The sequence below is a fragment of the Vigna unguiculata genome, chromosome 8 (genome assembly GCF_004118075.2).
Source record: "Vigna unguiculata cultivar IT97K-499-35 chromosome 8, ASM411807v1, whole genome shotgun sequence".
Classification (NCBI taxonomy): Eukaryota; Viridiplantae; Streptophyta; class Magnoliopsida; order Fabales; family Fabaceae; genus Vigna; species Vigna unguiculata.
This window is the reverse complement of record NC_040286.1, coordinates 35,899,971-35,927,140: the sequence shown is the minus strand read 5'-3', so window position 1 is coordinate 35,927,140 and position 27,170 is coordinate 35,899,971. Positions and strand designations below refer to the sequence as shown.

At 31.0% G+C, this 27,170-nt stretch overlaps 2 protein-coding genes and 1 long non-coding RNA gene across 5 annotated transcripts; 2 read left to right on the top strand and 1 right to left on the bottom strand.

The window, feature by feature from the left end:
• The first annotated feature begins 5,782 nt into the window (after positions 1-5,782).
• Positions 5,783-7,600, top strand: LOC114193600. The gene is made up of 3 exons (XR_003606285.1): positions 5,783-5,883; positions 5,985-6,055; positions 7,407-7,600. It is a non-coding gene; the product is annotated as an uncharacterized LOC114193600 (long non-coding RNA).
• Positions 7,601-8,474: 874 nt separating this feature from the next.
• On the top strand, positions 8,475-16,138 carry LOC114194579 (nuclear pore complex protein NUP62-like). 2 transcript variants are annotated; one of them, XM_028084909.1, is made up of 9 exons: positions 8,476-10,202; positions 10,737-10,830; positions 12,280-12,358; positions 13,320-13,442; positions 13,554-13,631; positions 14,645-14,748; positions 15,175-15,262; positions 15,336-15,434; positions 15,845-16,138. In XM_028084909.1, exons 1-9 carry the CDS (start codon positions 8,546-8,548, stop codon positions 15,935-15,937), a joined length of 2,415 nt encoding a protein of 804 aa, XP_027940710.1. In that variant the 5' UTR covers positions 8,476-8,545; the 3' UTR covers positions 15,938-16,138. The 2 variants fall into 2 exon arrangements, 1 of the variants encoding a protein (XP_027940710.1); XR_003606403.1 differs by lacking the exons at positions 15,175-15,262; positions 15,336-15,434; positions 15,845-16,138 and having other exon boundaries at positions 8,475-10,202; positions 13,320-13,452; positions 14,645-14,704.
• Positions 16,139-17,830: 1,692 nt separating this feature from the next.
• Positions 17,831-20,218, bottom strand: LOC114193621. Of its 2 annotated transcripts, none has more exons than XM_028083490.1 (4): positions 19,993-20,218; positions 19,344-19,461; positions 18,877-18,970; positions 17,831-18,229 (listed from the first exon to the last, which is right to left on the bottom strand). In XM_028083490.1, exons 1-4 carry the CDS (start codon positions 20,187-20,189, stop codon positions 17,973-17,975), a joined length of 666 nt encoding a protein of 221 aa, XP_027939291.1. In that variant the 5' UTR covers positions 20,190-20,218; the 3' UTR covers positions 17,831-17,972. The 2 variants fall into 2 exon arrangements, with proteins under 2 accessions (XP_027939291.1, XP_027939292.1); XM_028083491.1 differs by having other exon boundaries at positions 18,050-18,179.
• Between the last annotated feature and the right edge of the window lie 6,952 nt (positions 20,219-27,170).

Genomic DNA, 27,170 nt, shown 5'->3' with positions numbered 1-27,170 from the left:
CAAGCTCTAATTTCAGATCATTCTCCACTATCATCATTATGGGTGCTCTAATTTCACTGTACTGGTTGAAGAAATCATAATTAACATAAAAAATAAAATTAAAAAGTCAAATTAAAAATTAATCTTAATTTAAAGACCATTTTCTTTTTGTTATTATATATTTTACTCTTGACTTCAAAATGAAAGGGTAAATATTTGTTCGTAAGTTGCTCTAAGTTTATATCATGAAACTAATAACTTAGTATATATATAATCTATTACCTTACAACACTCAATATTGCCAAGTAACGAGTCATTCCATGCATAAATTTCTAAACTAAAACAGAGAGAAATTCAAGTGTGAATTTAAATCGTAAAAATATGAAAGTTGAATATTATATAAAAATAAAGATTCATAAATTTATTATTTTAAGATTTTGAGAAAAAATAAGTTGATATTAAGTTTTTTGTATTACATGGATATTAACTTTGAATAGAAAAAGATTATTAAGGACTAACTGGTATAACTACTCTCTATTACTTGCTTTGACATAGAATAGATCACTTGAATAGACCTAGCAAAACATAATAGATTTATCTAATAATATATTTATCTAAAAAAAAAATGTGAACCTAGTATTAGAGGAAAATATGGCAGAAACAATATAAAGGATTTACCGAAAAAAATTGTCATATTCCAAATATTTGTCAAGACATATTTATTACAGAAAAGATAATAGATGATTATCCATTTTGATACTAAATAAAAAATTCTATATTAACAAGAGTATGTTTACATATAATTGATAATTCTATATTATGTTTACACAATTATTAAAGCTCATCATATAAATAAATGTACAAAATCTATGTAATAACATATATTAATTAGTTAACAAAAATAATAAAATCAAACATTATATAGAAAAAAAATATAGGATTTGAAAAAAGATAGAGAAATTAAATATTTGTGTTTTTTCTAACTATGGTTTTAAAAAGTGTGTTATGAGCTATTAAAAAATTGTTCACTAAAAAATAATAATAAAATAACATAATCTTTTCCGTTAGTATTAAAAAAATATATAAAATTCAAAAATAAATACCCTCATATGAAGAGTTAAATTATATTTGTCTTTAGTAAAAAAAGGAAAAATATCACATAACATTTAATTATATCATGAATGTTTCATAACATTTATATTTTCAATTACTTTAAATTTTGTAATAAGAAGTTTATAAGCAAACGTCAAAGTTATACTTAAAAAGTTATAATATATATATATATATATATATATAAACTTATGCCAAATTATTATTATAAATTTTGGGCTAAAAAGATTTAGTAACTTCTATTTAAAACTCATTTATGTGTAAATTAATAATATAGATGTGATTTGTATCCAAATCAATATTTACGAAAATTCATATTACAACACGTGTGCATAAGATTCCAAATACTAAGATTTGTGTATTTTAAATTTAATTGATTTTCAATTTTTTTAACGATATGGCAATCTTTTCTTTTACTTTTAATTACATAAGATATTCATAATCTAATAAGATATTCAGAATCTTGTATAATAAATTTAATAGTTTTCATATTAGTTTTCTGATATTTTTATGTAACATATTTATTTTAATTGTGAAATTATTTGAAAAAACTATTTTATTATTTCCACATTGAGCATGCAGATATTAGTGATGATGCATTAATATTTTTGTGTTACATTATTTATTAGCCAATACACTTAATTAGTATAATAAAATAGGAATAATAATTGAATAATATAATAATTGAAAACAAAAAAGTAATTAAAATGATTGATCTATAAAAAAAGTTTTACAAATTTAAATTATAAATATTATTATCAATAATATAAAATTAATATGAAAATATTGTATTAACATGTCTAAATAAAAACTAAAATATAGAAAAAAAAACATAATTAAGGCTTAATTAGTTTTATATAGATTGGTTTCTTTATGTAGCTGATAATATCTGGTCTAATGGATTTTAAAGATGCAAGATTTTGTTACAGAATATTCTTGATGGATCATAAAAAGTAAAAAACAAAATCTTACTGATTTTGTGAAAAAAACAAAGGTTATAAATACTGAACTAGGCCTAAAGTAACAAACATTATTTCATCTCTAACCTTTTCACTTTGATTTGATAAAAAAAAAGTGAGTTTAGTTGCAATTTAGAGTGTTTGAAATCGACCACCATTAAAATTCCAACTCAAGCTCTTCAAATCTTCCAGGTAAGTCATCATTCTCTTCTTTTCCAGATTTTGTTGAACACTTTAATTTCAATTGTGATTGTTTTTGGTTGCCATTATAAGAATTTACTTCACATAACATATGTTAGAGCAAATTAAGTCTTGCATTTGTTTTTAATCTATAGAGAACAAACAATTACAAAGAGAGTCATTCGTTTTTATTGACTTATGTTAGGAATCCAATCAAGAATTACATAAAAATATAGTTTTTACATTCTTTGGATTATTTTTTTTATCAACTTATAACATATTATATATGGAAAAGATAATGATAATGAATTTCATTATATTTGATTTGATAAAAATGTTATTGGAAAGCTAACTAATGTATGAAAGTTTGTAACTAGTAAAAGAAAACTGATAAGCTAGTAATTATATGCTTTGGAAATACAAAAATAATAAAAATATATAGTTAATTTAAACATTTTTTAATTTTTAATCTATAAACTAATCATTCTAATTATATTATTTTCTCATATTTTTATAATCATAATTTTTGTAATATTCATATTAAGCTATATTTTAAATTAGTTTTCATTAAAATTTAAAGTAAAGTAAAAATTATACTTTTAAGTAGGCACCATTCTTTTTATTATGTTATTTAATATAGCATTTTAAAAATATGAAGTTTAATGTTAAAAATATGAAAAAAATTATTTATTATATATTCTTGTAATAATCATGTGATAAAAATAAAACTAAAAAACATTAACGAGATAATAATTTATTAATGGATAAAAGGGAATTATATATAATGCTAAAAGTTAACTTTTTAAATGTCTAAAAAAATGCTCTAAGTTAGTGAAAAAAACTTGTTAGAAAAGATCAAAACATTTGTTACCTATAATAAAAAATATTAAAAACTAATTGAAAAGCCTCATCAAACATAGTCATAATGATTTCAATATTTTAACACTTTAAAAGAAATTAAACAACAAAAACTAAAATGAAGATTTGAAGTATTTATTTGAATGATTCAAGTGTTTTCTACAAAACAAAAAAAAAATGATAATATATATACAATGAAAGTAACGGAAAATTTAATTAAATATTCATGTTACGTAAATAAGTAATATTTTGAACCCAATATTTATATGCTATAAAATATAATCTATTTAGTAAAAAATTCATTTTGTTTTATTTATGTCAGTGATCTTGTAGCTAAGATTTCATTCCAATCTTTGAAGTTACAAAAAATAGCACTTAAGTGGTTCAAATTGCGTCCTGATGCAGTCATCTGAGTAAAAAATGGTTTACATGAACTGCAATAAGAGATGTGAATATTAATTTAAAATCGTATTATTAGGATTTGAAGGAAGAATATCACTAGGGAGATACAACATCAATAAGATCTGATCTTAATTACATAAGGAATTGATACTACTCTCAACTCAAAACCTTAAGATAATAGGTTTATGGGTATTTATTTTTATATAGTACTCTACTTTTTCATTTCTAACCAACGTGTGACTTAGACTCACTTGAATTCCTAAGAAGTATATTATGTGATATTTCCAAATAGATATATAAAATCTCTTCTGAATTGTATTTAAATTAGATTGCATTGGATCTTCTGTGATCATCTTCATCTTTATGCAGCAGGAGTTGATAGAAGCAAAAGATGATGCAGAGTAATGATACTTGTAATGCTGCTGCTAATTCAAGTCATAAAAAACGAGTGAAAGTTCCAAAAAGAGGACCTGGAGTAGCTGAACTTGAGAAGATGATGAGAGGGCAAAACGGAATACACACAACTGACAAGAGAATTTCAGAATTAAGTGATGGAAACCAGTATGATTCTACTCATTTCTCATCAAAACATTTGTATAGTGAGTCCAATCCTTTTTGGTCATATTTTGGAACAGTTTTCAAGACAAACCATGAATCTTCACCTTCACCTTTGAAGAAGGTAAACTTTCTGACATTATTTAACATCACACTATATAGTTACTTCTACCTTCTTTTTGAATGATGTTTCAGTGGAAAAACAAACATAGTTTGCCTGGTTTTAGTTAAGACAAGTTTGTTAACTCATATGTAACACACTACACAAAAAAATTGTTAAATATGGCGGTTATTTGGAGTATAAAATGACGGTTTTGACTGTCATATTTTGTGCGTATGACGGGTACAGGTATCGCCATATATCCTGCCACCACAATAAATAATATGACGGTCTTGGATGAAACGTCACAATACCGTCATTAAATGCATTGTGCAAATAATGACAATTCAAACCGTCATTTTTTTTAAAAAGGTAACCGTCAGCTTTGCATGTACGAACGATGCAAAGTTGCGGTGAGGGCAAATGAGTAGAAAATTGCATATTGTTAACAAGTAGTATGTGTTGCAGATGGTTAGCATGACACAATCTCACTCTTCAACCGTGGAAAGTGATCTGATTCCAAGTTTTTCTTACTACAATAGACCTCTCCGATCATCCATAAATGATTCCAACCAGGAGTGCTACAGGTATATATATAATGCCTTTTATCATAAGACATGAAACATGGGACATTTTCTAACTATAACAAAGTTGGAGATTTTAAAGTAACAACAGTCTAAAAAAGCTTCAAAGACATTAACACAAAACACAACAATTCTTGGTCTTTCTCAGGGATGTTCCAGCATTTGCTACTGCTGAAGTTCCTTCACCTCCTCCTTTGCATTTGTTTCCAGTGCAGCCTTGCCAAGTTATTGAAGTAAGTTGCAAAAGCTTTGTGGAAGGTTCAATATTTCTACAATCTTTTGGTGTGGCCATAGCTGAATATATATATTTGTTTCTGGCTTTCAAAATTTGATAGGGTAAAGTGAAGTCGTACCAAGAACATTATTCAGAGGCAAGTGGAGTATATCATAGACCTTTCTATAACTTTTTACAAGTGAGAGGGGTCACAGAAGACACAAATCCTGGCATTGATCTCAACTTGAGACTCTGAGTTTAAATCTCTTTCTTTGATTTATGAAAATCAATAGATTCAGTTGATTTAACAGTTGTTTTATTCAAACAAAAGTGGTTGTTAATTATTTTTATTTTTTTCAAAGATGAATCAGGTTGACATTGAATTTATGATGCATATATCTATCTACCTGCTGTGTCTTTCAGATCAAAAATGATTTTTGGACAGATAAATTTTTGACAAAAGTTAACAAAATTATTAAATAAAGTAATTTTGTACTTTTTTATGGGAGTTACAAAAGTATAATAATAAAGTTTTAGGAAATTTTTTACCCAAAAATGATTATTTGTTAAAATTTATCGAATAAAATTTTGTTAAAATATAATTTTTCCTTGGAGATATGTCAAGTTTATATCATCATATTTTAAGAAACTAATTTTAAGATCAAAGTTAAAAATTATCATTACCCACACCTACTTATTGTAAGGCCCATTAATTTTGGCTTACTAATTTTCTGCCCTAAAGCAGAGGGCTGCCCCTTGTGCTTGAGCCTAGAGTTGGCCCAACTGATAAAACCTGTTCCAGTTGCCCTAACGCTCCACTTCTCCTTGCATTCACAGAAACCACAGTCGTTTTCCCTAACTGGTACACTAGAGCTCTGCTAGGGTTTGTCCTTGTCTCGAACCAGTCCGTCCCAAGAGCTCAACTAGTGATTTCTACTCCACGTAAGTAACTCTAAACCTATTGTACTTACCTTATAAAGTTTTACATTCGTTTTTCACCGATTAAAGTCCGAAAATAATCGTGTCCTCCGCTGTTTCGCCAGTTTTGCAAGTCCGTCTTTCAAGTTGCTGTGCTCCGAGGTCCCGTGTCGAAGTTCTGTTAACCCTTTTCCAGGTACGGGAAGTTAGGGTTTCGAGTTTGAGTTGTTCTTAATCTATTTTTGGGTTGCTTTTGATCTGTTTGGGTATACTGGATGTTTGTATGGATAAATCGTTGTTTGTGGTGCGTGGGGTATCTTGTATGATGAAGAGGCGTCAGAATTCATATATGTTGCAGGTGAATCCAGGACGAGACCTGGTAATTTCGCTCAGGCGAGTCGAACTCGCCTAAGCGAGTCTGGCGGAGGCTCGCCCAAACCTTTTTCGCCCAAGGTTGCCCAAGCAACCAGCTCTTTTATTTTTGAGCGAGCAGACAACTCGCCCAGGCGAGAGGGGTCTCGCCTAAGCGAGATCCCGCGTTGTTCATGCTCCTGTTTGGTGCCCTCGCCTAGGCGGAGGGGAGGACTCGCCTGAGCGAGACCCTCTAGCCTAAGCGAGGTGCTGGGCGAGGCAGTGTAATGTGTGATGTTTTTCTTGGATTTGTATGGATAATGTTGGCTTGGTTTTGAGTATTTGTGCTAAAGGCTTGGTATGTGTGAGTATGATAGAGTAATGCAAGTTGTGAATTATGTATAAAGGGTTGACATGAGTTTTGCATGAGATTGTAATGAAAGGGTTGGTATGAAAGAGGCATAATAACGATATGAATTGGAAGTCCTTGATACATGAATGGTTCATGACGAGATGAAATGTGTTGAGCCTGGAACATGAAAGGCATTGACTTAAAGGTTGGTACAATTAATATATACATGTGTAGTGAATATCATTTTGGTTGTGCGGTTGTGTCCTGTATGTGTCAGTGCATAATTCCTTGGGGTCTCTAGGTGAGACTTTCCGGGTTGCGCTTCAGTGGTCGGGACGTAATCCCATGGCCCCTGTTAGTGGGTGTCCATGGTGGTGCCCCATCTGTATAACTAGGTAAGGATTCAAGGTAAGGTTGCATCCTGACACTCTGAGGAGCCAGTTAGTCTCACTTAGAGCGGACTGACCCCTGTGGTGAGAGTAGCAGGAGGCCTGAAATTCACTAAGGGCTAACCTTGTGGTGAGAGAAATTTGATTCATCGTAACACTTGTAACACATAGCTCGGAGATGAGCAGCTCAGGGTCGAGCAGAGGTATCCACCACAAGTGCAAGCATCCGCTGAATCCAACCAAGTTATACGTATCCGGATAAGTCGAGTCGAGTCGTAGTGTATTGAATGAAGAGTCATAACATGTTTGGTGGTTATGTGGATATGAGATGATGAAAATATATTTGACTGTATGATGAATATGTGTTGGCTCTAGCTTACCCATTTTGTTGCATGGTTGTGTTGTATGTGGCTGTTCTTCCTTGCGATGATCATCAACTTGGTTGATGGGAGCAGATGGGCGAGGTTCTCGTGGTCAACAAGGGAATGACGATTCCGCTACCTAGTCATCTGGGTTGTATCTTATACTTCTTTCCGTCATGTTTTCTTTAGGGCCATGACCCCTGTATTCGTGGTTATTAGTTTGTAAACTTTTAGTTAAACAATTATTCTGTTTTTGTTGGCATCGTGGTGTGCCTAGTTTTGTAGGGATGATGTTGGGAACCCCAAGACTGTTTTGTTGTACTATCTTATATGTGGCGTTTCCTTTAATTGCGTTTATAAATTAAATGGAACGTTACACTTATATCAAGAGTGAAATAAATTAATATTATTTTTTATCAATAATTCATGTATAAATCAATAAAACTTAATCATTAATCTTTAACCAACCATATATATATATATTCAATACCCATAGTAGAGTATTCTGACACATTATCATAAAAAATAATGAGAATTATTATTACTTAATAATTCTATTAAATATAAGGATTATTGTTATTTAATGATTCTATAAATAATTTAAAACATGATTTTATAATGCATATTTTAAATAACAATTAATATATTTAGAAAATTATTTTTTAAAATAATCTATTACTAATGTATTTTATATAAAAAAACCACAAGGTTATTTTTGTTGATTTTAAATAATTATAAAACTGCATATTAACTTTATTAGTACTTCAATAATTGATTTTTTAATAAAATTTTATTTTTACTTCTATTTTTTAAATTAAAAATCCAATGTAGAAATTAAATTAAGTTAGAATTAAAATATTTATATTTATTGATGATACATTAATTACTCAAGTAATTTATTAATTAGAAATTAAATAATTACAAATGTTAAAATATTTGTATTTGTTAAAAAACATAATTCCTAAATTAACATAAAATATTACGATATCTATATTTTAATATTTGAATTTAAAATACAATATTTACAAAATTTAACACTAAATCAAAAACAGATTTAAAAAAACTGTTCAATTTCTACTTATTTGTCATCTGTATTTTTTAATAAATGAGTTTTATGATGAAAGAAGGTTTAACAATTTAGGACAGATTTAAACCCATTTCAACCTAAAATGACATTCCTTTCCCTCACTCTTGTTCTCGAATAGGACAGAGCTGAGAAAAAGAGCGCAACAATGGCGGGTTTCTCCTTCGGATCTTCTTCTTCAACTCAATCTTCGTCTTCCTTTTCCTTCACAAACCCTTCTTCTTCTTCCTCTTCATCTTCTCCATTTTCATTTGGCTCATCCTCCACCCCCGCCTTCTCTTTCGGCTCCTCCTCTCTCTTCACCACCGCCACAAACCCTACCTCCGCTGCCGCATCAGTTTTCGGTGCCGCTACCTCTGCCTCACCTTTGTTCTCCTCTTCCTCCTCTGCAACCACACCGTTCGGGGCTTCTTCCTCTTCTACATTGACGACGTCGTTTGGGGCACCTTCCTCTTCCCCATCCACTCTGTTTGGGGCTGCTTCCTCCGCTGCCACGACGCCGTTTGGAGCACCTTCCTCCGCTTCAACAACTCTGTTTGGCGCTGCCTCCCCAGCTCCAACCACTCCATTTGGTGGAACATCTTCAGCTTCAACGCCTCTGTTTGGTGGAACGACCTCTGCATCAACGACACCGTTTGGTGTAACGCCCTCAGCTTCGACTCCGTCGTTTGGTGTAAAACCCTCAGCGTCGACTCCGGCGTTTGGGGGGACTGCCTCAGCGTCGACTCCGGCGTTTGGGGGAACTGCCTCAGCGTCAACTCCGGCGTTTGGTGGAACGCCCTCATCTTTCATTCCGGCATTTGGTGCGACACCCTCAGCGTCGACTACTGCGTTTGGAGGAGCATCATCAGCTTCCACGACGCCGTTTGGAGGAGCGTCATCCACATCAGCCACCTTGTTTGGTTCAGCCTCCTCAGCTTCAACGACTCCATTTGGTGTAGCGACCTCTGCTTCTACGACTGGAGCAGCGTCTTCAACATCGACGACGCCGTTTGCTGCAGCATCTTCAGTCTCAACGACGTCATTTGGAGCGTCGACTGCTTCGGCGTCGCCTTTTGGAGCGTCCTCTGCATCGCTGTTCGGAGCAACAACTTCTGCTGCGACGCCGCCGTTTGGTGGTACTACTTCCTCTGCCTCAACGGCAGCTTTTGCAGCATCTTCTTCTGCCTCACCGCTGTTCGGAGGATCATCCTCAGCAGCAACGACGCCGTTTGGAGCGTTGGCAGTTTCTTCAGCTTCCTCAACCTCTGCAAGCAGCTCTCCTTTGTTCTCAGGTGTGTTTGCCACTGGACCCTCTTCGACCTCGACCTCAACGACGATCCCAGCGTTTGCAAAGCCGTCTGCTTCAGCTACTACTACTACTACAACGGTGTCATCTAGCTCTTCGGGACTCTCATTCGCTTCTCAACCCTCTTTTGGGTTCCCCAATGCTGCTTCAGCTACGGCTTCTTCTTCGGCGGCTTCTGGCGCATCGGCTTCAAAACCAACGGGTTCTTTTTCGTTTACCACATCTTCAGCGCCACTGTTCTCGACTGTGACGACCACCACTGCTTCTACTGTGGCTACTGGCAGCACGACCCTTTCATCTTCTGTGCCTGCCTTTGGTGCTACTACTGCATCTTCTGCCACAGCAAGTACTTTGGCGGTTCCTGCTGCTTCTACTGGTGCAGCACCTTCTGCCAGTACAGGATCAACTTTTACAGGTTTTGGCGTAGGAAGCACGGCATCTGATGTTTCTCTTGGGACTGGGTTTCCCTTTGCGAATAAGTCGACCACAGTTTCTACCGCTACTACTTCAGCATTTGGTGAGTTGTGCAGTTTGAATCATTTTAGAAATATCTGTGTAAATCATGTTTGCTGCTATCTTTGAAGTGTATGAACTGTTTTTGTTGTTAAATTAGAGATTCATTGGTGATTTACGTCTATGATGATATTTTCTTTTGAATCAATTTGATGCATGGCTGGAATGTAGATTTTTTTCAGCCTAAAAAAACTGCTCGGGTAGAAGATTTTTGTCCTGAAATAAGTTTGAAATGATTTTCAGTTGTCTTCTACTTTCTTTGTTGTTGGTTTTTCCTTGTATTTTGCATTAAAAATAAGGAAACAATGCTAGATACATTTGATATAGACTTTGTAAGCTTTTGACAAATTCAGACGTAAAGTAGTGTAAAATTTAGAGTGTCCTGTTGCTGATCTTTTCTATGAAATAGGGGCTCATCTTTGTATTTTATTTTTCATCCTTTTCCATTTCACTTTTTAAAATTATCATTCCTCATTCCTGTAAATTTCAATCACGTTTTAGTAAATTGTTTTTGTTCAAAATATTTTTCAATTTGTAGGGGTGAGCACTACAACCTCTACTCCAGCAATTTTGGGTTCCAGCACCAGTGCAACTCAGACATCATCTGCTGTTGTTGTGGCTTCTACTACTGGGTATGCATACATTTTGTAGGCTTGTAATTGAAGGATTTCCTTCTTTTTTACATTTAGTAAATGCTGTTTAAAGTATGCATTTTCTCTTGGTTCACCTTCCCTTCTATCTCTCGTTTTTCTGTTTTAAGTTATGCATCTTCAACATGTTATAGTGATATTTCATTATTGCTTTCATTTAATTTGCTTGGTTGTGTTTTGAATAAGCGCTTTAATGGGTTAATGGAGGAAGGTGTTCATAAATTACTTTTGACCTCTGTTCCTAAGCGTAGATTAGTTAGGAATATTAAGGACTTTAAAAAATAAATTATGGAATAATGTTTAAGTTATGAATGTTATATCTATCCAGATTTGTGGGATTAAGTTAAGGGGAATAAATTTGAATAAGATTAGATTTATTTTTTAGAAATATCTCTATTGTTTTTGTTTCCTTTTGTGATTATTGGTATCAATTCAAGAAGAGAATATTTTTCTACATGTAAGACTTTATGACATTTGAACAAGCCTTTCAGTCAATATTAAGGAGCAAGAGTGTCTTACTTAGACTTCCTTCTAGTGCTAATGTTTTAATCACCCGTCCGTTGACAATCAACGTCACCACATCTGAGATATTTGTATGCTTTGATGCTCATTAGTTCTATCACAGTTTTGTCTTAGAAAGATATCTCAGTAGATTAAAAGAGTGTTGAAAGTTCCACATCGATTAAAGATAAGGTTAATTTAGAATATATAAGTGAGTGCAATACTCACCTTACAAAATGGTTTTGTGGGGTTGAGTTAGGTTTAAAATCTACTTCTTAACAATGTATCAAAGCCATTGTTATAGTTTATCTTAGCGATATTTGTTGTTTGTTGGGTATATTGTTTCATCCGCTATTAGACCACTATGGGACCACCCATTAATGTTTAGTCCCATGCTCGAGATGTATATATCTCGGTGTGAGGTGTGTGTTGGAAGTCTCACATCACATCGATTAGAGATCAGGTTATTTTAGAATATATAAGTGCATGGAAACCTCATTTTACAAGCCTCTTTTGTTGGATTGAGTTAGGTTTAAAGTTCAGTTCTTAACAAGGAAGAAGTTATTTATAAAATATTCTTGACCTCAACTTTTAAATAATGTGGAAATTTATGGTGTGTCAGCACAATTTTCAGTTTGAATGTTCCTGTTTCTTCTCCCACTGTTTTCAGTAGTAGGATTGTGGGAATACTGCATTATCATGTATTATTTGATGCCCCCTTGGTGCTTCTTATAACTATTTGCTATTATGCTATTCGAAGGACTAATCAGACTCATTTCACTTTGCATTGTACATAGTTTCCTGCTGTATGTATGTATGTTAAATTATTTTGGTTACTGCAATTTATATGTATTCCTAAGTTATGATGCATAATTAGTTATTAAACATAGGAAGGTGATTTTGATATTTCCTTTTCTGCTTGTCCTAAAGAACTACTTCAACCGTCAGCACTTCAGTTACTGCTGCACCAAAATTGCCATCTGAAATCACTGGGAAGACTGTTGAGGAGGTACTTGATGTGTCTGGTTTTCTTTTATCAATTCCCTACATCGTATTTTGTAAGTTAATTATGATTATCATTGACAAATGCATTTGGCTTATTTAGTTGAGATTACGTACTTGGTTAGGACTTCAGCTGCCCTTCTATTGAACTATATACTAAAGAAATGAGTATTTGTACAAATGAATACATGGGATACTTTAATATATGCAATAGACTTGGGAATAATGCCAAGATGATTTAAAAATTTAGAATTGGGTTTAATTTCCCATTTTTTTTCTATTAAATATTGTATATTCAAATCCGTAGCTAGTATGTTTTGAATTATCTTATTTTATGTTCAAAATATATCTTCTGATAAAAATGTTGCTGAGAAAGTGAGATGAAATTTTCTGAATGTGCTCAAGTATACCTACCTCTCAAAAGTTTGTGTATTATTAGGAACGTTTCTATTTATTTCCGTATCATATCTTTATTAGTAAAGGATATTAAATCTCCTTTATTTATTGTGTTGATTCCATTTTCTCAATATGAGTCTGTGCTATCTCAAAAACACATTTTGAGCTTAATGTCTCTCTCTTTCCTTAGTTTAACCATACTAAATAAAAGCTACTAGTCTCAAGAGATCAATTAAAACACCGCAACTTCCTTAGGTACTTTGAACTATGCAAATCCTCAACTGAACTACTTGGAAAGATAATAAAGATTAAATGCTCCTATTTCCAACAAAAAAATTTAGAAAAGAAACAATTTTTCTCTTCAAATAAGCTAAATCAAACATCCTCCAGGGTACACGCCCTAGAAAAACACTATTTCCAGAAGCAGAAGTTCACTTTTTAAATAGGGTTTAACATGGAGGATAAGATATTCCGTATTTCAGACACTAACATTTTTACCTTGTTTGGAATTAGATGTTATGTTATTTATCTCTTACAGTCTAACCCTTTCCTAGTCATATAACCTCCTGTAGATTATCAAGGAGTGGAATGCTGAGTTGCAAGAGCGAACTGGAAAATTTAGAAAACAAGCAAATGCAATAGCTGAATGGGATCGCAGGATTTTGAACAATCGTGATGTTCTATTGAGGCTTGAGGTTTCTACATGCAAGCAGCTACTGATAATCTTTTTTAATTTCTTTTTACAAGCAAACAGGTTAAATTTTGGCAATTACCACTGAAGCTTATTTATAATGTTATAAATTTAGATTGAAGTGGCAAAAGTAGTCGAGACACAATCAAATTTGGAGCGGCAATTGGAGTTGATAGAGACTCATCAACAGGAGGTACTTTTAAAATCAGTTTATTACTATCTTATTTTTGTAAGTTTTTGGCGGTAATTAATTTTGTTATGCCTGGATGTTCTTGTTTCTATCAATAGTGATCTTTGTCTTGTTACCTAACTAATTGTACTTTGTTCTGATGTTAAAATTCTATTCCATTATTAGAGTTAGAAGTTGCTTCTATGGCAACTTTTTTGTTCTTCTTAGCGTATGGGTGTTCAAAGCAACTATCAATCAGAATATTAATCAGTTCTTTCGAAAATGATTTTTCCCTAATTCGCTCTAAATAAAACACATCCAGCATATTCCTCAACATTAGCACGCACCCAACATAAGCTCACTATTAAAAGCCACATGGCTACTGTTGGAAAACTAAGAATCCAAACGCAATCAAATAATGCATTTAGGTTTGCTCAGACTAAAAAAACCAGGCAGTGGTTACTAAATTCAATTGCACTACTATTTTCAAATTAAATAAACCAGGCCTGTTCTCTAGTAAAACAATATCATTATTTTATAATCTTAAGAAAAAAAATGAAAATAAATCTTTGGGGATATAGCTCAAATTTAAAATTGATAGATTTAGAAATTCAGGAGTGTAGTTCTATTTCTTGAATTTCGGGTACTCAATCTCAAAAGCTAGTTCATGAGGCTCATTGAATCATTATTTAGTTTTTACAATCAATTTATGATCCTAAAACTATTCAAGGTTGTCAAAGTTGTAGATCCTACCATTGGATAGACTAGTGTGAAAGAAACATAAAATGTGAACTCTTAACACTAAAATGGAAGAACCTACTCGTTATGTAAAATTATATTTGAAAACATATATGTGTAACATCAAATCTCGATCTCATTGAATATATATATATATATATATATACACACACACCCACACACAGAAGCATATGCTCATTGCTACTGCAATCTTCATATATACGCATTCAACAGTTCCCAAAACATTTTCCAATATCTTCTGTATTGTGATAAAAGCTTTTTTGTCATTTCTGTATTAGGTTGATAAGGCTTTACAGAGTATGGAGGAAGAAGCTGAACGTATTTACAAGGATGAACGTGGTTTGCTTCTTGATGATGAAGCTGCATCAACAAGAGATGCAATGTGAGTTTTGGATCAGCATTATTTGTTGACTGATTATTATCTGGATGGATCTGCAGATTGTTTGATTTTATATATTCTATAGCTTAAGCTTTTAAACCTATCTTTGCCATATTGAATCCAATGTCCATTTTAATATTGTCTTGTGTGAAGTGATTTTGCTTCACCTCAAACATTGGATTTAATATTGAAGTTCTTATTGGTGGATCATCTGTAATTTCATTGCACAAGCTCTGTGTGGTTGGTGGTTAGAATGGTCAGAGATTTGCACAACCATAAACTCCGTACTAAATAACAATTCACCTGAAATTAAGTTTTCCACTTTATACGTTTTCATCGGATTTAGGGTTATATTTCAACTCCTTTCCTTCCTTATCTTCATTGCTGATGCATTCTGTCATTTTTTGTTTCTAATACCTTCATATGCAGGTATGAGCAATCTGAATTAATTGAAAGGGAACTTGAGCAGATGACTGAACAAATCAAATCGGTTATTCAATCCCTTAATTCAAACCAGGTACTGGTTGTTAGTTGCTCTTTCATTCCAATAAGAGAGCAAGAAATTTTGCTTACAATAGTGTTTTGTTCAGGGTGGAGAACTTGATACCCTTGATGGAATGACTCCATTAGATGCTGTAGTTCGAATTTTAAACAATCAACTAACTTCTCTGATGTGGATTGATGAAAAGGTTTGTATTTTCCTTTGTGCTGTTTATTTCGTATACTAAAGATTAGTTTGCTTCAATGTCTAGATTGTTTACTTTCTATCTGGTCCCTCTCTATTTTATTATTTCTAAACATTATGCGCCAAATAAAGATGTTTTTTGCTTTCTCTGTAATCCTAGTTGTTAGAAATATGTAATCCTAGTTATTAGAATGCACTAGAGTTTCCTGGTCTCCTAGATTTGTTGAATTTACCTCATTTGAAGAAATTTAAAGAGGGATTTTCGAAGTTGTTGTGGTTCTCTGGAAATTGTCTTTCTGCAGGAGGTTTTTCCCATGAGATGGGAGGGATATTCGAAGTCTGCATACTGCATACTTGTTTCATTTTGTTTTTTGCTTTCTCTCTCAAATTCTGACTTTGATGAATCCGCTACAGGCTGAAGAGTTTTCTTCTCGTATTCAGAAGCTAGCTAACCAAGGTTCTGCTTCAAATCGTGAACCGACAGGTCCAGGCATCTGGATGTCTTGATATTTCAAATTGTACAATTTTTGTATGATTTTTCTTCCCAAAAATTCGGGATGAACTGTTTCAGAATGGTAATTGCCAACTTGTCTATTGGATTTCCAAATACTACTTCTATACTTTGTTAGTAAATAGTCTGTTATGAAGTATTGAGAAGCCTTAACGGTAAAGAATGATATACTCATTTTAAAGCAGCAACTTTAACTATGAGAATGGTTTAGACTTGTTACAAATTCTTTAGACACTACTGCTACGAAACCTGACAGATGGAAATAAAGCAGAAGTTGGTAGGAGAGGGTACTGAAACATTCTCCACTTTAACTTTTAGAAAATACCTATTAACATTCTTTAAATCCCTATTAAAAGTATATTCAAGATTAAGATGAAAAAGATAAAATTTTCAAATTTATTTATATTGTTTAGATGGGGGAAATGAGAAAAATGGGTAAATTTTTTGAATGAGTTTAAAATAAATGTAAATAAGTTTTGCAACTTTTTTGAAATAATTTAAAAAATTAGTTTATGCAAGTTAAATTAAGTTTTATGTTTTAGAAATTGTTTAAGCCTTGGGATGTTGAATTTTGATAGTTATAAGTAATATGGTTTATTTAAAAAATATTAGTTTATATGTAAGCTAATTTAGAAGAGTTTTTAATTTATTTTTTATTTTTAATTGGGTAGAAAGTAAGCTTGTTTTGATTTATAGAAAAAAGATGTTTTTCTTTCTATTTTTCTTTTCTTTTTTTTGTGGAATGTTTTGATTAATTTATTGGATTTCAACTTGATTGATAACTTTTCTCTCTATCAATATTGAAAAAGAAGAGATTGAAATGAGCTAAAGTAAGTGTCTGATTAGATATTTTATAATGAAATGGAATAATAATTGCATTTCATCAATTTGCGAAAATCAATTAGAAATAACTTTTTTTAATTCCTACGTTATCTTTATACTAAAATTATTATATTATTGTTTTTCATTAAGCGTTTGTCTTGTTATATATATATATATATATACATAAAACCGTTGTTCTTTGGGTGAGGTGTTACTCATAATTGAGAGAAGCAAGAAAATGGAATAATTTGTGAGGGTGGAATTTTTAAAGATCACACAAGAATTTTACAATAACATTTAAAAATTTTGCTCTATGAAAAATACCATGATTTGTAAATATCTCAATTGATGTTTTACCTTGTTATTTCTATTCTTGAAAATCAAACAATTAAAAAAAATTCCTTTCATTTCATCCTTTACACGATTATGAATCCAAACATGTTAAAAAAGAAAGACATAAAACTAGATCCGCAATCAATGTGTTGGCTACAATTAGAAAGGGATATGTCGTGGTTGAAAGAGTGATGACCCATGCAATAGAAGATGGAGCTATGTGTGGCATGGGCACGAGAATCAAGAAGAATACATATTAAATTTACACTACACTTTGTGTAGTTGTTGAAAGTTGTGCAATTACAATTATTTACAATAGTGTTGTCACTTCTTATATTTGTAAGTGTTATAATAATGTTATAAAATTTTGATAGTAGAAAAAGAAATAAAAGAAACAATTCAATCTTCAATTTTTCTTTCTCATTTTCAAATTAAAGCAACAGTAATTTTAATAATAAGTTAAATAGCACCATGTACGGTTTAAATCAATTTTATTTTATTCTCCTAGAAAACGTAGACTTGAAAAGCAGACAAAGGTGCCTTGCTCTGTATGATAGATTGAATAAGCCTTCAGTTTATGATTTTTTTCGTTTCATATATATACATATTTTAATATTTACATACAACAAAAATAAAGCTTTTTCTTATGTTATAACATTGAACAAGGTTTCAATTAAGCTCTGATAAAGGTGTTATCTCCCTATCCATAGTGTAAAAGAACGAACACTTTTGTGTACATGTTAAAAGAACGAACATAGTCTTCCGATTATCTTTATAGTACAAAAATAAATTACACAAATGGCTAAAGTTTGCACATGAATCCTGTATTATTTGAAATCTACAATGAAGGGGTAGTTTAGTGTTTCCATATATCCATTACCTTTGAGATCGAGCCACAATTACAATTAAGAGGATTACTATGGAGAGAAGGAATGATGACCTGACTTTTTCATCCATCTTTGATGCATCTACTGCATCATTTTCCATCTTATGGGATTCAAATAAATCATTCACCAGTAACTGGAAACTTTCAATCAGTTCCAATATCTTTCTCTTTATCACATCCAATGTCCAGCTCAGTATCTGTGTGCCGAATTCATTTAGTTCAGAAATCTCAGACCTTCTACACTCAACTACATGATACAATACAATGTGCAATGAGTCAATAGAATACAAATTTAATGGACTATTTTCCTAAGTAATAATAACTCAGTCTCACAAAACTAACTTGTAAATTAAAATTTGTATTCATCATCTAATATATGTTAATTTTGTCATATATTCAATGTGAGATCACTAACTATTGCACGAGATTAAATATATCTTAGTGACCTAATAGCAAATAATATAACAATCCCAATGAATCTGACTAGGATAGGCTATGAATAATTTTAATACCATCTTAGTGAGTTTATACCTAATTCAACCTCATAAAACTGACTTATAAGGTAAGGTTTGTATCTACTCTTACATTCCTAGCCGTTCTACAACTGAGAATGGAAGAGAGAAAGGGTTAAGAGGGGTGTAAATTGGATGTGAAAATAGTGATGTAATAAACAAGAGTTGCTCAACATTTTATTTGGTTGGTTCTGGGAAAAAGGGTCTAGTTATTGTTGTAGGTTTCTTCCCTTGTTTCATAACACTAGATCAATGGTGTATTAAGAACTAGCAGTGTCATAACTCTACCTCTTTTCTTCTCTTTTGTTTGAGGGGGGTTTTCATATAATTCTGTACTTTTACTTTTCTCAAAATACAAACATACATGACCATGCATACAAACCTGAATCAGGCAACTCTACCAGCTTTTGATGCAGCACATTGCTCATGAAAGCATCCCAAAGAGCTTTATCAGATGATAATGATACTACTAATCTCTACAAGTTATAGTAACAAAGGCATTCAAATCATTAGAGAAAATTAAACAAAAGCAACAACAAAAGTCACACAAAACTTTAGATAATAAAAGCAAGAATGAGCACCTAGAAAGTTTCACAACGATACTTAGATATTGGGGATAACAAATTTAATAAGAAGAATCCCCTAACAACCGATTAGGTTCAGACGTAGTAAATGATTCCCTTACAAAATAAAAAAAGAAAGCATATGTCATCCAAAAGAAATGGAAAATATAAAAGAGAATTCTTTATATAATTTCAGCTTTTATCCAGAATCATGGATTGCTTTGATTTAATTTGAGAAATGGAAAATACTTTGCCATGTTTTGAAACCACTAAGTCAAGAGTGAACCTTCACAGCAGGATCAGATTGCAGCAACCGAAAAGCATCAGATAGTCTTTTATATCCACCAGATATAACTTTCCTTGAATCATATGATCCTGAGATCTGCTGAAATGCTTGAATAACTCTGACACAACAATTTTGAAAAGGAATGTTCAAGAAAGTTGTTATTGCTTGCATAAAATCTTATGTACACAACAAATGGTAAAGAGTAAGCAATTAACTTCAGCCACTTCATCCTAAAACAACTTGTGCAGTAAAGTAGACAGGGTTGACTATGAGTAACAATAAATGTTGCAGCTTTGGGATTAAGAAAAGGGTAAAAAAAAATACAAATTAATTTCATACTGGTCCTCAAAAATACATTTTAATGTCAAATTTCCACTTAATCACTACATCTTAATAACAAAACTGACCAACAAGACTTAAAGGCAAACCATAACTATAGCACAAGACATTTAATATGAGAATTTTTGTTAAACAGAATCGGGTCAACGTATAAACCATACTCCCTAAGAAAATATTCTTTACTGTAACAGTAAAATTGAGTTAAAAAATTAACAGTAACTACAATTCCATTGAATTAGATGTAAAGGGCATGAATAAGTAAGAAAAGAGATGCATGAGAAAAAAAAATGAAAAGTAAAATAGAACTCACTCTTGAAGAGCTGAAACTGCATCTTCAACTTCCCCTTGAGATGGAACCTGTTGTTTTGAGCAAAGTTGATTGTGACAGTGACAGAGGGTGCAAGATAAGGTATTTATAGTTGAAACTGAAGGCTTAAAATTGGAAAGAACAGTTGAAGAAGAAGAAGAAGAAGAGAAGTTGGTATGCATGATGTTTCCTCCTCCCATTGATGCTTCAGTCTGTTACTCTTTTTCCATAATCTTCAACCATCTATGATAATAGGATGGGATGGGTGGACCATTATCGACCGGGCTTGTAGGCCCATTGCTCATATTAATACTTTTTGTAGCCCAATGGTTTCTTCATGCACCCCTTCGGAGGTGTTGGAAAAGTTTAAAATAAAATACTCATGCTTTAAACTTGTGAAGAAATCGGAACCAACAATAACAAAAATGTTTTCATGTTTGATAAACTTTTGCCTTACCAAAAGTTGTCCTAGAAATTATATTTGTATGTTTTTTTCATGTTTGAATATTAAATGATGATATAAACATTTTTAATGCATAAAAACTAAAGGGTATTATTAACTAATTATACTTGTAACAATTTTGTATGGCTTTTTTCATGTCATAGATATTGTTTAATAATTATATTTGTAAAAATTATCTATGATATTTTTTTTATGTCATGGATATTTACATTATGTTTTAAATAGTTACACTTATAAAAAGAAATTCAGTAATTATACTTAATAGTTTATTTTGAAGTTTTAAATTATATATATGGTCAAAGTTGTAAAATGTTATAATAATTATTTTCACTCTTTCGATCAATATCTTTTTCAAAATTTTGATTGCACCTTTCTGTAATAGAGGGACCAACGATTATTATTATCTAATTAAATTTTTAAATAAAGTAAATTTCGGGGTTTACTCTAAAGATATTTTTTTTTCCTTTTCTTTCAAAGCAAATATTAATTGTTTGAATAGCTTGCTTTAAATGATTAGATTTTGAATAATTTTATTACTTGGCTTTGAAGTTGTTGGAAAAAAAATTATGTTTTTGGTAAAACTATAAGATAGAGGATGTGTATGTGAATTTGAACTCCTCACTAGATTTTTATTTCTATGTAAGGATTATAGTTGGCCGGAAATTGTTTGAATGTTGAAATCTGAGTGTCGTAATTTTTTTATAAACGAAGAAGATGATAGACCTGTAAACTTCACAATGGCAACTTGCAATAACTCTTTCCTTCTCAAATCTTTTTTTTAAGTAGATCTATGTGAAGAAGAAAGGTTGAAAAAACTCTTACAATGAGATTAAGAACAAATTTTTGTATTCTAAAGAAATCTTTAGGTTTTTAGTAAGGAGAATAATGTTTGCATTCATACAAAATCTTGAAGAGTGCACTAACACTTGTATTCATCTTAAGGATGTTAACTCTCATTTAGAGAGTTCAACCCATGATCATTTTGATCACACCTCTTTGTTTAACAAAGTTTTTAGCCAACAATGGTTGGGTCCAAAAAAATACTCAAGTTTAGCTAGAAGTAACGTTGTCCAAAGAATACTTGTGTTGTTTTACCCAAAAGTTAATGTGTCAAATAATACTTTGCTCTTAACCATAAGTGGTTGTATTCAACGAGTACTTTGTGTTTAGTTAGGATTGGTTTGGTACTAATAATACTCGATATTTAGCTAGGAGTGGTTGAATTTAAATAATACTTGTTTTTGTATCTTGTAGTGATAGTCTACTATTAAAACTTGATTATGTTAATCAAGAACTCGAGGTATCAAAAGAATTAGTATAAAAATACCTTGTGTAAATCTCAACTCTTATATTTTCATATGCACGTTATTAATCAACATCAAATCTAATGAGTCTTGTGAAAAAAAAAATTTCTTAAAGCTATGTTAGTTGATGTATCTATCAGCTTGAAGTTGCATATGATGATTATTTTATAATCGTAGTGCGGAATATTTGTCATAGGATAAAAACCAAGAAAGAGGCCTAATTGGTTTGATGTTAAAAATTGAAACTTTAAACATTTTTCCATAAAAATCATAGTTTTATAAAAAAATTATTTTAACTTAACAATCGTAGAAGTAAAATAAAGGGTGTCAAGATAGAGAAAATTACACAATAATTTTATGTTGATTTAGATAAAAAGATTCTATGTCCAGTTGTTAATCAACTTAACTAGAGTGATTAACCAAACATTTGATCAAATCATAAATTACAGCCACTAATTAATGAAATATGCATTGAACAATTTTAGATATGGAAAGAACACAACTCTCTTAAAGAACCATAAGAGATGAAAAAACACCTTCCTTAAAGTCATAAGGAATAAACACCCCTTTGAATCACACAAAGGATGAACACCACCTTTGAATACCACAAAGATGAAGAAACCTCTCTTAAGTCACACAAGAGATAAAGAAATACATTCCTTAAAGCCACAAGGAATGAACATGTCCTTTGAATCACACAAAGGATGACCACCTCCTTTGAATCCCACAAAGGATGAACAAGTTTACAAAGACAACAACACCTTATCTCTCAAGAGTACCACTTGATGAAATTTAAGCCACTTGCATGAACTAGGTTAACCAAAGCTTGTGACAAAGCTACTTTTTGCAATCTAGCTTTTGTACTTGAAAACATAGAGTATTGGTAGAAGAAAACTTGCTTTGGACTAGTTTTGAAAGCTACTTTTCTTAAAAATCATTTTTCACTGAGACAATTGATTATTGATTGGAATAATCGATAATTCCATACAAACAGTGTTTCTAACGGGAGTTTTAAGAGCTATTAAGGTATTAAATAGGTAGGTGCACTACAATTGTCTTTCACTCATCATTTAAACTCTCTCTTACACTTATTTAATACATAGATGATATTTTCAAGACTTCAACACAATTTCCACATCTTCATGATTTGTTTGGTATGTGAGATACTTCAACACAATTTCCTACAAGACTTTAAGATGCTTTTAGCTTTCCAAATATTTTTTAGAAATTTAATTTCTTTCTTCATAATGTTGAATACTCATCTTTATCTTAAATCAACAATCTTCCTCTTTTTGATGAAGATCAAAATATCTTGAAGTCTTTTGTGATTTCTAGTACTTGGTGTTCTTTAGCATTACTTAGTGTTCTTTAACATTCAAAGGGAGAGTTAAGCATTTCACGACAGGATAAACCACAATCACTTATATTTATTTCTCCCCTAAACAATAATAGATTAACTCACAATTTTAATTATAAATGCTTCTAAACATTCTCCCCCTTTTTTTTTATCATAATAAAAAATATTAGTCCCCCTACAAAAACAACTCCCCCTAAATAAGAGATCCTAAATAAATTTAAAATAAGGAAAAATATGCATAATACAATCACCACTCAATGTTAGAATAAAAATGTTGCTCATTCATCTTTCCATAATAAAGACTTCCATTTTCCCCCTTTTTGATAAACACAAACCTTTCTAAGACAAGTATTCCCCTTAAATCTAAGACCGATTCTAAATAATAAAGAAATAAGAGTTTGTTAAAAAAAGGGAAGGTAAAAAATAAGCACCAACATACTAATTTACATTTATGAAGTACCTAGTTGTTGTCAATGATCTAAATTTTTGAAAATCACAAGGAATTAACACCTCTTTTGAATCACATAAAGGATGAACATCTCCTTTAAATCCCATAAAGGATGAAGACACTTCTCTTGAGTCACATAGGAGATGAAGAAACACCTTTCTTGATACCAGAAGAAATGAATATCTCATTTGAATCAAACAAAGGATGATCATCCTTTGAATCCAACAAAGGATAAACAAGCTTACAAACCTTAGCAGGCAACAACATCTTATCACTCAAGAGTCATACTTTATTAGATTTAAGCCACTTATAAGAACTGGGTTAACCAAAGCTTGTGACAAAATTATTTCGCAATCTAGCTTTTGTACTTGAAAATATAGAGCTCTGTTTAATTAGAGAAGAAAACCTGCTTTGGACTAGACAAAAAAAGCCTAATTCTAAATTAGGTTAGAATATATGAGAAGTCAATTTTAAAAACAGTTAGAATAATCGATCATCATAAGTTATAATCAATTATTTCAATAGTATTATGAAAAGAAACATTTCTCTAAAATAATCAATTATTCCACTGACTTTTCTCGAAAATCATTTTTCACTAAAATACTTGATTGTTGTCTCAAAAATCATATATATATATATATATATATATATATATATATATATATCACTACTGAAAAAAATCATATTTCTTGCCAATTTTGTTTTGAAAATTTTTTCGTAGGAAATACCTACAAATTTTGTTGTGAAAAAAAATTTGAAAGAAATTGCTACCAATTTTCTTGCAAAATATTTTGTATAAAACACTTTTTGTAACAAATTTTGTAGGAAATACTTGCAAATTTTATAATTTTGTAGGAAATGATTACCTACGAAGAAATTACCTGCCAATTAAAATTCTTAGAAAAAATAACAGAAAAAAGTCTTTTCTTGCAAACTTTTTTAACAAATTTACAAGAAAAATCTCATGTAATATGAGAATTTCTAGTATATATATATATATATATATATATATATATATATATATATATATATATATATATATAACACAAATTTATTACAGCTAATAAATAATATAGTATCTAATTAAGACATCTTTAATACTATATAAAAAATTGCACTCTATTTAATGCTAGCAAGTTTTTATTATATGAAAATTCAAAACAATAAATATATACATTAAATTTAACAAAAGTAATAAATGTAATTCTTAATGACAATGATAAAATTTATTATACAGATAATTAATAAATACAGTAATAATTAATAAAATGTAAAAAAACTATTTATTATATATTTATACAAACATTACATTAATAACATTAAATACTACATTAATGTCAACATGACATGTCCATGAAATCACTAACACATTTCACATTCTCATCTTAAAATAAACAATTCAGATTATTTGTTACTTTTCTTTCCTCTTGCTGAAACTTTGAGAGTGGTAACACTACGAGTCTTTGCATGGTGCTTCCACATGTTACACACACCTTTGCGATTCACCACCTTTTACATTTTGTCGCCATGTTAATCACAATATACCATTAACCCATTTAATGTCATCAATATGCATCGCATACACTGTTTTCTTCTACGCGCATCACTACGTCACCATCGCGTTGCAAATTCACTCTGCTATGTCTTTTTCTTGATGAAATCAAGAGATTCCATTGAAGACAAGAACCAGAAGAGGGAAAATGAGAGAAACATAAGCATAACAAAAAAAAAACAAACATTTTTTATGGGAGATTTCATGGCTTTGCCTGAACATAAATACATAGAATAGAGAGTTGCATACATGTTTGACATGATTAAGGAACAAAAAAACTACATCTTTTTATGCTAACACAGAAAAACCAGGTTAAAGGAGATAGAAAATGAATTACTGGACAAGAGAAGAAAAAGGAGAAAGAAAGAAAACATGGCTACCTCGTTTCTACCCCTTTTGACCAGTGAAAAACCAGGTTAAAGCACAGAAACGAAGTAATAACTGTTATTGCTTTTGTATTTACAGATACATATGAGAAATGGTCTGTAAAAGAAGACCAAATACGCATAATTAAGTTTCTAGATACAATTCTTGGATGCTTCTTGAATCAAGGCTTTGAAGCTGTCAGGATCATAAATGATTCTGAGCACACCATGCTGATGCTGATATCCGTACTCATCTGCAGATTTGTTGAGCAACTCAACAATGGTGGGATGCTGAATGAGTTTGATGGGTACCCATATCTTCTCCATCAGTTTTTCCTCTTTGCCCACAAGCACCGGAACATACCCTTTGCGAACTTCTTCCATTGTTCTCTGCTTTTCACTCTTCTGTTCACTCTCCCACATCTTGTATTTATACACGTTGATGCTGTTGATGCTGATACATGTGTTGCTGAAATTCAACTAAACAACAAATCCTTCTGGGTGCAATTGGCATCTTCTATGGCATGCTCCAGTCACAATTTAATGTTCATCAATAACAGATATAGAATGTACAAAAAGTAATAATTATCATCTGTTTTTTTTCTAGATTTTTATTATTTACAAATTAATTGCATTAAATATTTATTTACACTATTAAAAATATTTGATTCACTTTTTTAATGAAGTCTTTTTCTTCTGATCACCATTTTTCTATCTATAACCTTTGAATCGAAAACTTTTCTTTAGAGATAAGATTTGAATCTAAAATTATCTATAGAGATACTTGTCAAATTTCAACGGGTGTTTCATATCTAAAAAAACTAGCCTATGCATGTAATACTTGCATGTGCTTACAGATTAAAAATAATTTTAAATGTTATCATGTTCATCAAATGATACAATATTATTTTATTTTTATTCTTATTATAATAATATATGGTAAAGTTATATTTTTGTGATAGTGTGTGTTCATAAAAGTTTGTATTTTCTAGTCTAATTATAACTTTTCTTTCTGTTCTTATTTTCTATTTTCATTTGTCTTAAATTTTAAAATTTTTACACAAATATGAAAGGTGGTCAAACATATTTTTAAATTTAGTCTTAATATCTTTTTATTGTAGTGTTTCTGGAAATATTAAGCAATACAATTCTAATATAGTGTGAAACATACATATTGAGTTTAGAGTTTAGTGTTATATTCAAAAGTTTCTTTTTGTAATATATATATATATATATATATATATATATATATATATATATATATATATATATATATATATATATATATATATATATATATATATTAAAGTGTTTGAGTTCAATTATGTGCATAAACTTCTTAACCATCTAGTTTTTATATATATATTTGTAGTTCATACATTTTGGAATACCAAATGTTCCAACTCGTATACAAATATAAAAAATTTTCATGATTTATATCGTATACAATATAAAGATGATTAGTGTATTTATATACCAAAAAGTCCTAACCTATATTCATTCATCAAGACATGTAAATACAAACAACTCATATAGCAAAGTTAGGTTTTATTGTAGTATGACCAATGTAATGCATCATATCTTGACAGTCTATCACATATCTTTATGGATTTTCTATGTAAAGTTTCTTCACAAAATAATCGCATAATTATGTTTTACATCATGTTCTGTCAACGGGTGTCTGTGGATACA